Raw genomic sequence first — 15,549 nt, 5'->3', positions numbered from 1 at the left:
TCTGGTGCTCATGCCTGTAAGTCCAACACTCAGGGGGCCGAGGCAGGAGGACCACTGCAAATTTGAGGATAGCTTAGGATACCTAGTGAGTTCTAGTCCAGGCTTGGTTACAGAAGACAGTTCCAACCCCTCCCCTCCACACACACCCCTCTGAATTCACAAAATTGAACACTTTTTATACTTGGCAATTTCTGAAATTTAAATGTCTTTCATAAATATTTGACTAAGGTACCAGTTTTTAGTTCTGCATCATTGAGAAGATTACTTACTGTCCCTGTGACTCAGTGTCTTTTTATATAAAATGGGAATATAATGGTGTTTGTCACCAAGTGTCATTGGCAGAGTTAAAAACCAATGCTGGAAAAGACTGTCAGAGATCTGATATATGCAGTCAATCACGAGCGCGGGGAGCTTGTGGGGTTCCTGCAGTTGTACCGTTACCTTCAGTTTCAGAATTCAAGTGTCTCTCTTTCGTTTTAACGTATTTCTCAGGTACGTGCCCATCAAAGATCTTCTGAGAATTTACGATAATCTCTACGGTCGAAAAGTCATCCCCGAAAATGTCATCGTTGACTGCACATACCTTCAGTTCTTGGAAATGTGAGTGTGAGCCTGAGGGAAGTCTGCAGCTGACTTATGGGGCTTTCCTGAGCGCCCTTTTCCACGTTTTAGTTCCAGGGGTGCACTTTGGGTTTATGGATTTCGTTTCTGGGGTGGCAGTCACGTGACAGAAGACACAGGGCTGGAACTGTCTCTTCATTATTTGCGTCTCTTTTCTATAGACAGTGCAACTCACACCGCTTCTCGTTTGTGTTGCAGGCACGGGGAGATGTTAGCTGTTTCCAAGGTAAAAAAAAAAAAAAAAGACCTGCTTTTTCTGAGTGTTGGCTGGAGGACTGTGCAGACAGTGCGGTGCCTCACGTCTCCTGCCTCCGCTGCAGCTCTATTCCACATACTCTACCAAGTCCCCATTTCTGGTGGAGCAGTTTCAAGAGTATTTCCTCGGAGGACTGGATGACATGGCGTTCTGGTCCACGAACATCTACCGTCTGACCAGCTTTATGCTGGAGAACGGGACCAGGTGAGTTTTGCCTTGTTACCTTCCCCACATAATGCTCAGCGTTTTCAGCCGATGAGGCCAAACTCAAAGGAGAACAACTCAGAAGTGTGGTCCGAACCGGTTCACAGAGAAAACAACAGAAACTATGCCCTCTCTAAAACCTGGCTGGGGGCAGGCATCTGGTTGGCTTGGTGAATGCCTCTCAAGTTTGAGGGACAGAGAGGCAGGCAGACATGGCAGAATTTGGGATCACTGAGAAGTATCTCATACACAACTCCCCCTGTCTCCCAAAACCAAATCACCAGTGGGCGGTTTGTCAAGCACAGGGTGTGGGGGCAATCTGATGGAGAGCATGGGTGGCACTGTGGGGGCAATCTGATGGAGAGCAAGGGTGGCACCATGGCTCAGCTCCTTCCGAAACATCATCAGAGCAAACAGGAAGCAGGTCTTCAGGAAGACCTGTCCCTAGGTCCGGGAAGTCTGTTGATGAGAGAAACCACCCATCATCTGCACTGGGCACACAGCTGCCCCAGCTGAGCTGCTGGGGTGCTGGGGGCAGGAAGGGCAGGAAACTTTGGCACAGCTCCCACTGCAGAGAAGGGGGTGGGTGGGACGCTGGAGCTTAGCTGGGTCAGCCCAGCCAACCGTGCAGGCTTTTTATGCAAGAGCTATTCTCCAGAGCTGGCTCCAGGAACTTGGAGCACGGGTGTTGATAAATTGAAGTGCCCACACACTTGCAGCTCCAGAATATTGTGTGATGTGTTCTTAAAAACACATTGCTAATCATAATTACACGGTGTTGATTTGAAACGAAATTCTCCTTGGTGCTAAGATTGACTTCAGCCTAATCTGCATCAAACTTGCTTGAAAGATTCAAGGAGGGATGATTTGGTAGGGATTAGCAATCTAATATAAATCTTATTTAATTTGACTTCTTGTGTGTATGTGCTGTGCATTCATGTGTGTATGCATGATTACATGTGTGTGCACGTGCATGCATGTGGAGATCTAAGGTTGATGTAGGTGTCTTCCTCGGTTACTCTCACCTTATACCTTGTGACTGGGCCCCTTGCTGAATTCTAAGCTCCCTTATTGCAGATAGTCTGACTAGCTAGTTCACTTGGAAATCTCCCATCACCATCTTCTGAGCACTGAATTTTCAGGTTGGCTACCATGCCCATCTTTCATCTCTGTGGGTTCTGGGGAACCGAACTCTGGTCCTCACACTTACACAGCAAGTGTTTTACTTTCTGAGTGATTTTCCCAGCTCCAAAATGTTATTTCAATAGTCAACAAAGCCTCAAGTTAGATCGCTAAGCCCTTGCAATGGAGTTTGGGGTGCGTGTGTGCGTGCGTGTGTGCGTGTGTGCGTACATACAGAGGCCAGAGGACTGCTATTCTTCAAGTGCTCTCTACTTTGTTTCTTGAAACAGGGTCTGTCGTTGATCTGGAGCTTGCTGATTAGACTAGGCAGCTAGACAGGCTGGCCACCAAGCTCCAGAGGTCTGCCTGACTCTGCAGGCCACCATGCCAGGCCATGGGTGCTGGAAATCAAATACAGGTTCTCATGCTTGCAAGGACCGACTGACTCATCTTCCCAGCCTGGCTGAGAGTTTAGGTGCATGCCAACCTAGATCTAGAAAGGGTGGGGTTTGGAGTTGGAGACACCTCCTTCTCACCAGTTGTTAAGCCTCCCTAAGCCTTCATTTCCTTTTGAATGGGGACACTCCCCATTGCATGTTAATGAGGGTGTGAGGTGTCAACCAGAGCCCTCATGCGGAAGGTTGAACATGCAGCAAGCAAGCACTTAATGAGGGCTGGTCCATTATCATGATTGCTATTAGGTGGAAGTTAGCTCTCTATTGGCAGAACTCAGAATGCCCAGTCACCCCCTCTCTCTGCCATATGCAACACAACAGCCCTCAAGCCCAGCCCTATTGTGGACTAGTTCTGTGCATAGCTAAGGAAAGACAGCTAGAAAGAAACAGGAGAGGAGCACAGTGCTTATGCATGCATGTGCACACACACACACACACACACACACACACACACACACACACACACACACGAGAGAGAGAGAGAGAGAGAGAGAGAGAGAGAGAGAGAGAGAGAGAGAGAGAGAGAGAGAGTTACCTTTTAAAGTACGTTCATTTTATTTGAAACCTACAGCAGGCTTCCTGAAGAAACAGTGAAATGGTGCTTATGTCCGGTCAGAACTCTGCCCACCTCAAGGATGTGTGATGAGTTAGTGCTAGCCTTGTCAGATGGCCTTCTGACCCCCACAGTGGAGCAAAGAGGATGCAAAGAGAAAGCCTTTTCCTCAGCTCAGAGTTGGCATGACGGATAGGAGAAAATGTGCACACCGTTTTACTCAGTAGGAAGAATGGAATTACATCATCTGTAGGGAAATGAAGTTGAACATGACCATATTAACCCAAACAAGCCAGACTCAAAATGTCAAGTTTTCTCTCCCATGTAGAACCTGGATAGCACACACACCATATACAATTAGGAGGAGAAGCAGTTTGTGAGAGCGGAGAAGGGAAGTGGAGAAAAGAGAAATGGGATGCTGATTTTGGCCTCAGTACACGATTAGATATGAATTAAAGTGTCATTATGAAACTAGTCTATTTGGTGGAACTGGCATAATTGGGCAAAGGTGCTGTAGTTGGGGCTCAGTTTGTATCATATTCTCAGACTCTGGGCATTTCATGTTTGCACGCAAGCTTGGCAGAAGAGCCAGGAGGGGAGAGGAAGGCTTGGCTAGAAAGACTTGGGCTGTCTATCTGAATGGCCAGGCAGTGAACTCTTCAAGCTTTGAGGGTGATTTAAAGGTGGCTCTGTTGCACAGTGGATAGTGCATTGGATTTCTAACAACAAGAGTGGTTTAAAGTGCGTCGCTGATTCCCTATCAAAATTATGCTTGGAGAGAAGGAAGAAAAATGCCTAACTCCTTCCTCTGTTTCCCAGTGACTGCCACCTGCCTGAGAACCCTCTGTTTATCACCTGTGACGGCCGGAGGGACCACACCCTCGGGTAAGTGGGTCCAGAATCATTTGTGTCCAAAGAATGCCTCTCCAAGAGGGCCTGCCCTAGCGAGGGTGGAGCAAGGAGTCTTCAGACAGACAGACAGACAGACAGAAAGACGGACGAGGTTCCTATTCTAGCTGAGCCATTTACACCTGGGTGGCTTCCAAACACACTGGCAAATGTTTTTGAGCTACAGCTCTTCCTTCCGACAGTGAGAAAAAACACACGTAGAGTTCTGGAATAGAGGCACGGGCTACAGATGATGACGGGCTTAAGGCAGCCAGGCAGCCAGTTGTTCTCTAAGTGGTCATTGGTATCCTTAACGAGTGTCACCATTACTGTGGCTGAGGGACCTTCCCCAGGCTCCATCCTGAAAAAAGCATTTCATTCACAAGGTGGGAAGAAATGCTCTGTTAAAATTTCTGAGGAAAAAGTCAGAATGCTTGGTTTATATTATTAGAGCTGATGTCTCCTGCTTGAGCTGGGAACCAACCTCCAGTTCATGATGCTATCAATCAAAAGGAATACCATGTGTTGTTAATAAAATAAAACAGTAACATAAATAATAAAAGTACTTGGAGATAGCCATTGTACCAGGAACTCAGAGCACGTGGCCTGATAGCCGTCTGGGTACTGAACACGTCCTTGTAAATATGGCTGAGCCTTGGAGAGAGATGGGCTGGCTGTTCTGGGAATGTGCCGTGGTGGCCCAACCAGGGCCTGGCAGAGTTCCCCTGAAGAACCAATGAGATAGTTAAGGGCAAAAACCTTAAATATTCTAGATACTTAAGTGAGGGTTTTACTGTGAAAGATCCTAAGGAGATTTTGGTGCATTGAGAGAATTAAAAGCTGAAGGAAGGGTTCCACCCAGCCTTTGTTGTTTACTTTATTTAAAATAAGTAAGTCTGGTTGTTGCTTTTTTTTTTTTTTAAATGAGCATCTTTAAGATGCTTTAAGATTGTTGTCTGTGTCTTCCCTAGGGCCTGTCATTCCCTTATCCTTAAGCATTCTGAAGCCTGGGTGGCTCTTCTAGGCATCTGTGGTTTAGGCTGGCTAAGACATGTGATTTTTTTTTTTTAAAGACAGCATCTCATGTAGTCCAGGCTGGCCTTGAACTCACTGTGTAGTTCAGGCAGGCCTTGACCTCTTGGTTTTCTTATCTCTAGCCTCCAAGTGCTAGAGTTGCAGGCAGCTGTACCCAGTTTGAGATCTCTGAACTGGAAAATGTATTTTAATTAGATAACGGATTCTAGTGTATGTCTTTATGGATGAGTCAGTCCACCTACATGCTGCCAGCCTCAGTAGGTAGAGAGTTGTCTTGACCTCTTTGGTGAAATATTGCATACATTTGTAGTTTGGTAGTCTAGAAGTACTTTTACTCCTACCGTGAGCTCTGAGACCACAGGAAAGAATACATTTCTTTTTCCCTTCTGGCGCTGGGGTTTGAACCCAGGACCAGTGCACATGCCAAGTACATATTCTACTATACCCATAGCCTCAGAAACATCAAGTTTTGTAAGGGTTGACGTCTAAGCCTTAGAAATACACTCACCAAAAGATTTTGTGGAGCAAAGGTTTTTCTAAAGTTATGTTTGCTGTCTGTCAACTTGTAGATGTTAAAATCCCAATGTCTCAGGCACTATTAATGTGTGTGTATCTTCATCAGCCAGTATTAACGTGTACCTTCAGCTCAGTACCTCAAGGGGCTGGTGGTCTTCTTGGGTTTGATCATTTTACTCCTCTCTCTTTTCAACAGCTCAAAAGTGCAGAAAAATGATTATCACAGGAATCTGACTGTGTTCATGAGTAAAGATATCAGGAAAAACCTGAACTACACAGAAAGAGGCGTGTTCTACAGCGCAGGCTCCTGGGCGCCGGTGAGAACTTCCTGTTATCAATGAAGGAGGATGGACCACATCTCAGGACAGCTTGCTTAAGAGTCCCTGCATATTGTTATCCATACAGTCATCTGGGTTCGTGCCAGGCCAGCGAATGTCCTTGGTTTCTAAATGTGCTGTATTCCAGAGATGTCCTAAGGCATAAATGTGGGCTAGTCACAGGGGCTTCGGGCATCTAGACCAGCCCTGCTTTGACCTCAGGCAAGTGTGCTTGCTACGTTGAAGGCTTCCTACATAGTCCCATGCTGGCAGACACCATTGCATGTGAAATACATCCATAGGGTCATTTTTTTCCCTCAGACAAAAATTTTTCTTTGTAGTTAAGGCTAGCCTTAAACTCATGGCAATCATGGTCCTCCTGCCTCAGCCTTCTGAGTGCTAGGATGACAGGCAAGTGCCACAGTGTCCCCCTTCAGATGGGGTCATCTTGGAAGTCATGTTACTGTGGGGATGAAAGGGGAAGGGAAAGAGACTCACTCTGTGGGAAATTTGGGAAATTTTTGTCCTAATGGGAGCAACAAAAGCAGTGGTAGCTTTTGTGTGGGTAGAATATGATACAAGCTGTGGTGTGTTGGAGGGAGGGTGGCGGGGAGGCCATTTTTTTTTTTTTTTTTTTTACCTCAGAGGCCACTGGGGAAGGCATGGAGGAGGGGCACGGAGGGGAACTCTAACAGTGAATAGCATTTCACCAGCCGAAGAAAGCGTTTCTGGTGGTGGGCTGGGGAAGTTTCAGGATGTTTGGAGAGCCAGGTAGTTTGATTTGCTTGGAACTCAGGACAGAGATGTGACTGCTGCAAGACTTGGAGATAGGTAGGTGCTGGGTTGTGGTTGTTCCCAAGACCAGAAGGGTTTAGACAACAGTGAGAATGCCATGCATCAGGATGGCGCAAGGGCTGTGGCAGGGCCAGCTTCCTGGGGTCAACCTGCACAGTCCCATGGGAGTGTCCCTTGCTAGGTTTGATAAAAGAACCCAAAGTTTCCTACTCTGCTGCCCTGGCCTTAAAATTCTTACTAGTTGGTGAGTTTTGATTTTGCGCTCGACTCCACAAGTTATGTAACTGGTCCCGAGCTTGGGAACTCCTGCTAACGTACAAAGTGCAGATAATTTTACATAGATGCTTTTGTAGTTGTCTCCTCGGGGGCAAATGTCTGAGGGGGCGGGCTGCACTTGTTATTTTACTTGTTGCTGGGGTAAAAACCTGAAAAAAGGAAGGTTTATTTTGAGTCACTGTTGGAGAGGGCAGAGGTCCATCACAGTGGGAAAACATGGCAGCTTGTGGCTATGGCAGCGGAAGTGTGAGGCTGCTTGCTCACATCTTCACAGTCTGAGAGGAGGGCAGAGGGCAGGGCTGCCTGGGCTCCGTTCCCATTCTCCTTTTTATTCAGTCTGGGTCCTCAGAGGGTGGCATAGTGCCGCCCACATTCAGAGTAGGTCTTTCCTCCCCCCGTTAATCCTCCCTGGAAATGCCCTCACAGACACCCGCAAAGGTGTGTCTCCTGGGCGTTTCTAAAGCGATGAAGATGGGCATCACAGAGACTTGGTCTTCCCAGTGTCTGTCCCGAGGGTTGATAGCTGACAGTAGATGACGTAGTGCTCTCTGCATGACTGTGCAAGCCAGAGCCTGGCATCGGACTAAGCGGTTGGTGTACAGCCTGCTGGCAGGATGATAGCAGGGGAGACAGAAGACTTGTTGTCCACCTGCAGGTCCTTACGTCAGTGCTTCTCCTGAGCCTGGGCTGGCCGGCCTGCTTCCATGTTCTCAGCTGGATCTGCTTTGCTGGCCTCTGCTGGAGCCTATATATCTTCTTTTGGTTTTATGTCACCCTTTGGTGGATTTAGAGTTGTGTTCCCTTAACTTGGATGGATGAAGTGTTTACTGAGCTTGCTAAGGACCACCCCAGTTTGGGCTTGTGTCTTTGCAGTTAGAACTTCAAGACAATTTGGTAGCCCCACACTGTATATGGTATGCCACACTGGTGATCTCAATACTTAGGATGCTGAGGCAGGAGGATTGCCATGAGTTGAGGCCAGCCTAGGCTATAGAATGAGGTGCTGTCCCCAGGCAAAAGCAAAACTAAGTACATGAAAAAGGACAGTTTAGAACTCTAAGCTTGGCGGCCGGGTGTCCCCAGGTTCCCTGGCACAGACCACCAGCTCTGTGAAGGACCGCTGCTGTTTCCTAGGTACCTTGAAAGTCAAAGCAAATAGTCAGCATCTCACTGTGAGTGTGGCTCAGAGCCCTGGTTCTCAACCTTCCTGATGCTGTGACCTTTTAATACAGCTCCTCATGTGTGGTGATTCCCCCGCCCCCCGCCACATTTAGTTGCTACTTCCTAACTGTAAGTTTGCTACTGTTATGGGTCATAATACAAATATTTTTGGAAATAGAGGTTTGGCAAGGGGGTCATGACCCGTAGGTTGAGAACCCCTCACTTAGAGGGTAGGAATTTTTAGAATCCTGGTGTTGTTCCAGTTCATTTGTTTAAGAAAAATGAATTATTTATTTACAAACATAATTCTGGTTCTAGACTGGACAGGCTTGCCTTTCCTAAAATTTTGGTCTGTAAAAATTCTATTTTCCGGGCTGGAGAAATGGCTCAGAGGTTAAGAGCACCGACTGTTCTTCCAGAGGTCCTGAGTTCAATTCCCAGCAACCACATGGTGGCTCACAACCATCTATAATGAGATCTGGCGCCCTCTTCTGTATACATAATAAATAAATAAATCTTTAAAAAAAAAAATTCTTTTTTCCAGGCATGCCTTTAAGTTCCAGTACTTGGGAAGCCGAGCCAGGCAGCTCTCTGAGTTCAAAGCCAGCATGGTCTATGCAGTGAGTTCTAGGCCAGCAAAGCCTAGATGAGCTAATGCCTAAAAAGAAAAAAATCTCTTGTTGGGTTTGAATCTCAAATCAATGCAGACTGCTGACTTTGAGGAAGTCATAGACGGCTCTTCTCCTGTAGTCCATCGTCTCAGGCTATTTCCTGTCATCATTCCTCAGTGTGACTCCGCTGTCCCTGTTGTCTGGCCTAAGCTAGCACACTGAAATGAACAGATGTTTTATATTTTTCAGCACTTGAGAGAACTCATTTTATTTGCCTGAGTTCTGTGTGTTTCCTGTTGACGATGCTGTGGATCTTCACTTCTAAACTATCCTTTCATTTCAGGAATCTGTAACCTTCATGTACCAGGCTCTGGAGAGGAACCTGAGGACGATGTTCATGGGCAACTCTGAGACTCATCTAAAGCACGTCTCCAGCCCCTCTGCCTCCTACTTCCTGTCCGTCCCCTATGCCAGGCTTGGCTGGTAAGGATGGGTTCATTAGATTGGGGGTGTTGTATGCCTTCATCAACTTTGGGGTGGCATCATTTGTGTTACCAGTGAAACCTTGCTTTCCCTATATTTTGGAAGAAATTAGGAAACAGAAAAATGGATTCATTTAAAGTTTGAGTGAACTGAAAAAGAAAATCAAATTTCCTTCCTACTGATCCGTGGCTATCTCACAGAAGGTTGGGGACAAAGGCTGGAACATGAGTCAGTTTAACTCTAAGACATGTGCCCTGCTCCTCCCCTGGGGAAAGTGGATCTGGGCCCCAAGTTGCCTTCATTTTGTTAGAGAGTTTTTGTGCAAGTCCAGCCTGAGGAAGCGTCTGTCTTGGCCTGCTTTCTCCTGCTGTGATAAAACACCATGACCCAAAGCAGCCTGGCTTATGTCTCCAGGTCATAGTCACTCATCAGGGGAAACTAAGGCAGGGACCCCAACAGGGCACGGACCTGGAGGTGGGAACTGAATCAGAGGTCATGGAGGAAGCTGCTTCCTGGCCTTTTCCTCATGGCTTGCTCAGCCTGCTTTCTTACACAATCCAGCACCACCTGCCCAGGGGTGGCACTGCCCAAGTAGTCTGGGCCCTCCCACATCCATCAGTAATCAAGAAAACGCCTCATAGATTTGTCTATGGCCAGTCTGATGGAGGCATTTTCTCAGTTGAAGTTCTCTCTTTCCAGATGTCCTGACTTGTGCCAACCAGACAAAAAACCAGCCAGCACAGGGACTTTAAAAAATGTTTTTAAGATTAAAAAAATTTTTTAATGTATTTGAGTGTTTTACCTGAATATATGTTATGTGTACCATGTGCCCCTGAGGGCTAGGAAGAGGGCATCATATTCCCTGGAACTACAGGTACAGACAGTTATGAGCCACCATGTGGGTGCCTGGTGCCAATGCCCTTAACCACTGAGCCATCTCTCCAGTCCCAGAAAATGGATTCATAAACACCACAATTTTTGAAAGAGAAAAGAATAATTTGTTTATTAAGAGAGTTTGGGATTCTTTTGATTTGGAACCTAGTCACGTGCAGGAAAGTGACTGTTCAAGGTGATTTGGCCACACTGCTGTGTCTCCTCCGTGCGGTTTCTGATGGCCCGTTATTGGGGGGTCACTGATACATGCAGCAAACACAGGGGACTGGGAGGTGAATCCTGCCTCTCTGCTGTCTCTTAGCCCCTTCGCTGAGGAGCCACAGGAGGGGTGCTGCGGGGTTGGCAGCCATAAGAAGCAGGACCTTCCCTGCTGGCTGGTCCTAGCCGCAGGGACTCTGCTCTGGCCCTTGCCCTTACATCACACATCTTAGAAACTGTTTTGTCCTTTCTCTCTATGCCGTGTTACTCCCTCCTCCCATGACCATGTGAGCTGGAATTAGCATCGCTTTTGTTCTTTCCAGCCCTAGGGTAACATGTGAACCATTGACTGTCATCTCTAAAACTAACTAGTCAGTCACAAGTGCTACCTACAAGTATTTACTTGATACAAAAATGCAGCTCCCATCTCAAAGATAGAGTGTATTCTGGAGCCAGTTGTGAGTGACCCATGGTCCAAGAACACAAATTCAGGTCACCCAAAATACTGTGTTTCAGTGAGGTAACAGTTTCATGAAGTTTCTATAGTGACATAACAGAAGAAGTTATAAATCAAGACACTTACAAAATATATTGGTGGGAACATCAAGTTGGTTAGAGTAAAATGTCTGCTGCAGGCCTCAGATGCTATCCGGAACATTCTTAGCTCTGGGGTTGGTTGAAGTTAGAGGTCTGTTAATACATCTCTGAAGGATTTCCCTGATCATCTCAAGGAAGTGAGGTCAGGCGCAGGTGGGCCATTAATTTGGCCACTGAGATGCCAAAAACTATCCGAGATAATTTGGCTCTGGATTTGCAACATTCCAGCTGTCCACAATCAGAGACTTCCAGTAACCCTTGTAGAATCTTTAACACAGGCGTGGCTTTTTCCCCTTTAGGAAGATCAGTTCACACAGTACATACGTTGCCTACCCAATTTAATGCCATAAAAGCTGGGCTGTGTCCGTAGGGTAACAATGGACCAAACAGGCCAACTGAGGATCTCAGTGACTGTAGGACACACACCTTTATGAGGCTGCTCTTCCCCTACTCTGGTTCTGTGGTCCAGAAAGGCCCAGATGCCTCTAACTGCCCATTTTTGTTTTGTTTCACCATATGGGGAGTGACTCTGAATCCCACAAATGATACAGCCCCCCAAATGAATGTTCCCAGCAGTCACGCAGAACATGGAATCAACTGGGAAAGCTGAATTGCTGGGTTCTGGAAAGGAGAGCAGGAGTGTTACCGTAGACCTCAGTTATCTTCTTCTCTAAGGGTCATGGCCTCAGCCGACCTCAACCAGGACGGGCACAGTGACCTCGTGGTGGGGGCACCGGGCTACAGCCACCCTGGCCGCTTCCAGATTGGGCGGGTATACATCATCTATGGCAACGATCTGGGCCTGCCCCCCATTGACCTAGACCTAGACAAGGAGGCCCACGGGATCCTGCAGGGCTTCCAGGTGAGACCTCCTGTCACATCTTTCCTCTCTTAGGGGTGAGTAAGCCATGGCTGACATTCTGGTATGTTTTCACTGTCTTTGTTTGTCTGGTACCGGGGGTTCAATCCAGGGCTTCTCACATATCAGGCAACTGCTCTACCACTGAGCCCCACTCCAGCCCCTCACTCAGGCTACTAGACAAGCACTCTTTTGCTGAGCTCTGACCCCAGCTCCTCAAAGAGAGTACTAAGCAAGCACTGTACTGCTGAGCCACATTCCCCGAGTTGGAAGATTCTGGGTCAGCATTCTACCACTGAGCCCTCCTCCCAGCCCTTGTTTTGGGGAGTCTAGGCAGGCACTCTATCACTGAGCCACGCCCCCAGCCTCTCACTGGAGGGGTTCTGGGTAGCACCCTACTGCTGAGCCATCGCCCTCAGTCTTAACACAGCACATTTTGAGACAAGTTCTCCAGATGAGTCACTAGTGAGGAGAATGAGTAGTGTAGTGCCGCCTACACGGACGAAGTGCCTCCCGTCACCACAGTCCCCTTCACTTCCTGTATCTCAGTCTGTTACTATTCAGGTAGGAAGTGCAATGCCTTCCGCAAATGTGCATGCTGTTTGCACCAGCTGCAGGTGGACATGTGGAATTCGATCTCTTTCCTATTTTAAGAGCCGGGGTCTCACCACTGCAGCCCAGGCTTCCCTGGAATTCACTATGTAGCCCAGGCAGGCCTTGAACTCTTCAATGCCTGTTCTTCCAGGTACCAAGGTTGGTAGTGTGAAGAGCTGCAGTTTCTCGACGATGAGGTGCGGTGGTGAACACAGACTTCCCATATGCTTTTCATCATTTCCCCCGTGTAACAGTTTTCTACGATTATGGAGCGTTTATCAAAGTAACAGCCTGCCCTTGGCCCATCTGGAATCCAGGCTTTGCTTAGATATCATTGCTTTGCTTTGAGGAATTTTTCATCACTCGGGGAAACCCAGGCACTGTACATGTTTATCACCAAATCAGAGTGTTCATTCCTCTTGGGAGCACGTAGGGCCCTGGAGGGCTTTGTGGACCCAGAAAGCATTAGCCATTTTAGTAGCAAGGAGAAACACCAGAGCCTCGCTGCTGGTCACAGAAGAGGCTTTGGTGGCCCTGGGCTGACCCTGAATCTCTGAGCGTCAAGTGCCTGGGATTGGGAACCTAGATTTGGGGGTCAATGGCGGCTGTCTGACTGGGATAGTTACGAATGCTGTGGGGAGAAGAGACGTCATCACGCCTGTCTGCAGAGACAAAACAATCAAAAGTGCCACGGGCTTGTGATCTAGTTTAGGTTCTGAGGAAAGCAGTCCTGCCCTGCCGTGTGGAAGTGAGCTGCCTACCCAGTGTGTGGGGTCACACTGTAAAGGCTGTTCCGTTTTCTGGAGCCTTCTGACACCACATGAAATAGTTCTAAAATAAGCCAAGCCATCCCTGTCTCTCTTCATGCCGCACAGTCACTGCTGTTAGACTCGTGGGCAAAGTCCAAAATTCTGGGCAGCGGCTTCCTGCACGATAAGTTCTCTAAGTCCACGTGGGATGGGAGGAGGTGGCTCCACAGCGCCCTCCTCCCCTGGGACCTTCGGCAGTTTGGAGGACGGCCAGAAGAGGGCATGGACTAGACTTTGGAAACCTGGGCCACCCTGTGTCATCAAGAGCATTCCCTTTGTTCTTGGCTGTCGTGGAGTATGAGGGTTGCCGTTTCAGGGCTCCTCTGTGCTCTTCTGTGAACGAAAGGCTGGATCTCCACGGGGCTTAACAGCCCAGCCGCTGGAGACGTGACACAGCCTGTCTGCAGAGGACAAGGCTCAGCTCGTCACTGGTCCTCACCCAACCCTAGCGTGCATCCAGTCCTGGGGTAATCCCCTGCCCTCCGTCATGTTCCTGGATCATTTCAAAAGGCCAGATGCCTCAGAGAGCTTCGCACACACCATAGGAGTCAGTCAGTGGATTCTATGGGGCACTGGGCCATCAGTGATGCGGCAACATTACCATCACCATTACCAGACAATTCCCTGTGGGATAAGCTGTGGAAGGCACAGAGAAGCAGCTGATGAGTCAGGCTTTAGGCTGATTGTAGACAGGAGCTGGAAAAATACCCATAGAGAAAAACTATGTTGGGAACAAATTATGTTGGAATAGAACAAGTTTTCTCCTTATAAAAGGGATGTGAGGTTAGCAACAGCTAACTTAAGTTAGTAAGCACCTAACTTAATCCATGTAAAGCTCGGTAGAATCTTCTGCCACGATGGGGTGTTTGTGTATGTGAAATGGGACCATTGCAGCTGGGAGACAAGCTTTGTACTAATTGCTTTAAATTGAAATACATTGGCATCTTAGGCCAGAACCTGCCGTGCCAGGCAGTGCGGCTCTGCCACCACGTCACGGGTGGTTGACAGAGTCAGCGGCTGCTGCTGTTAGTTTGTGGTTGTTACTTTAGAAACTGTCAGCTAGGCCTGGTGGTATAGACCTGCCAGCCTAGCTGCTCAGGAGGCTGAGACAGAAGGAAGGGTCACAAGTTCAAGGCCTGCCTAAGTTACAAAGTGAGTTCAAGGCCAGCTTGGGCAATTTAGTGAGACCCCCTATCTCAAAATGAACAAACAAAACAAAACAAAACAAAAACAAAATACAAAAAGGGCTGGGGATATAGTTCAACAGTAGAGTACTTGCCTAGCATGTGTGAGACGTTCAGTTCAACACCTAGCAACATACACACACACACACACACACACACACACACACACACACACACACACATGCACACGCACACATCCGGAGCTCCCAAGGACTGTCTGCTTCCTTGTGCTTCGGCTTCTTCTCAAGACAGACAGACTTGCCCAAAGTCCCCCTAAGGCAGAGCTACCCAGATGTGTCCCAAATGTGCCACTGAGCGGTGAGGTTCTGGGCCTCAGCCTATGGGCAATAGGTTGGGGCCCAGGCTCTCCACATGGGGAGTCTGGAGGCCATGCAGAGCCCAGAGGAGTCACGTGTGTTTTCTCAGCCTTCAGGTCGCTTCGGCTCAGCTTTGGCCGTGCTGGACTTCAACAAGGATGGGCTGCCTGACTTGGCTGTGGGTGCCCCCTCCGTGGGCTCGGGGCAGCTCACCTACACCGTAAGGCTGGGAAGAAGGCGGAGGTGGGGCTGGGGCCAGGGCCGGGGGACACTGCCTGGCAGGGAGAAGACAGGAACCGGGAGGAAGTGTGTTCTGGGGAAGAGCGGAGTCAGGTCCTCTGCCATCACAGCAGTGGCTACAGACTGGGAGGCAGGGATAAAATGGCCGTTTTTGTGTCTTGTTGTTTTTCCTGCTTCGGGGCTCTCTTAAGTCTCGTGGAAGTGAAGGTTAAAAGAAATGCCGGGCGGTGGTGGTGCACGCCTTTAATCCCAGCACTCGGGAGGCAGAGCCATGCAGATCTCTGTGAGTTTGGGGCCAGCCTGGGCTACCAAGTGAGTTCCAGGAAAGGCGCAAAGCTACACAGAGAAACTGTCTCGAAAAACAAACAAAAAAAAAGAGAAAAGAAACATAGCTAGGCATGATGATACATGACTGTAATCACTGCCAGGAGGCTGAAGCAGGAGGATAGCCACGAGTTCAAGGCCAGCCTGGTCTACATAGTGAGTTCCAGGTCAGTATGGGATAAATACATAGTCAAACTCTGTGTTAAGCAAACAACAATAATAACTCTGGTGTCCAGACAG

At 48.2% G+C, this 15,549-nt stretch overlaps 1 protein-coding gene across 2 annotated transcripts in view; it reads left to right on the top strand.

The window, feature by feature from the left end:
- The window catches only part of Gpld1 (glycosylphosphatidylinositol specific phospholipase D1), a 52,074-nt gene that overhangs the window by 21,873 nt on the left and 14,652 nt on the right, over positions 1-15,549 (top strand). For both annotated transcript variants that reach the window (XM_028880763.2, XM_037205863.1), the window contains 8 exons: positions 493-600; positions 820-847; positions 942-1,081; positions 4,031-4,096; positions 5,847-5,967; positions 9,154-9,293; positions 11,658-11,844; positions 14,855-14,965. In XM_028880763.2, coding sequence (XP_028736596.1) covers positions 493-600; positions 820-847; positions 942-1,081; positions 4,031-4,096; positions 5,847-5,967; positions 9,154-9,293; positions 11,658-11,844; positions 14,855-14,965 — 901 coding nt within the window. The remainder of the gene's footprint in view (positions 1-492; positions 601-819; positions 848-941; positions 1,082-4,030; positions 4,097-5,846; positions 5,968-9,153; positions 9,294-11,657; positions 11,845-14,854; positions 14,966-15,549) is intronic.

The sequence above is a fragment of the Peromyscus leucopus genome, chromosome 5 (assembly GCF_004664715.2).
Source record: "Peromyscus leucopus breed LL Stock chromosome 5, UCI_PerLeu_2.1, whole genome shotgun sequence".
NCBI lineage: Eukaryota > Metazoa > Chordata > Mammalia > Rodentia > Cricetidae > Peromyscus > Peromyscus leucopus.
This window is presented reverse-complemented; position numbering and strand designations above follow the sequence as displayed.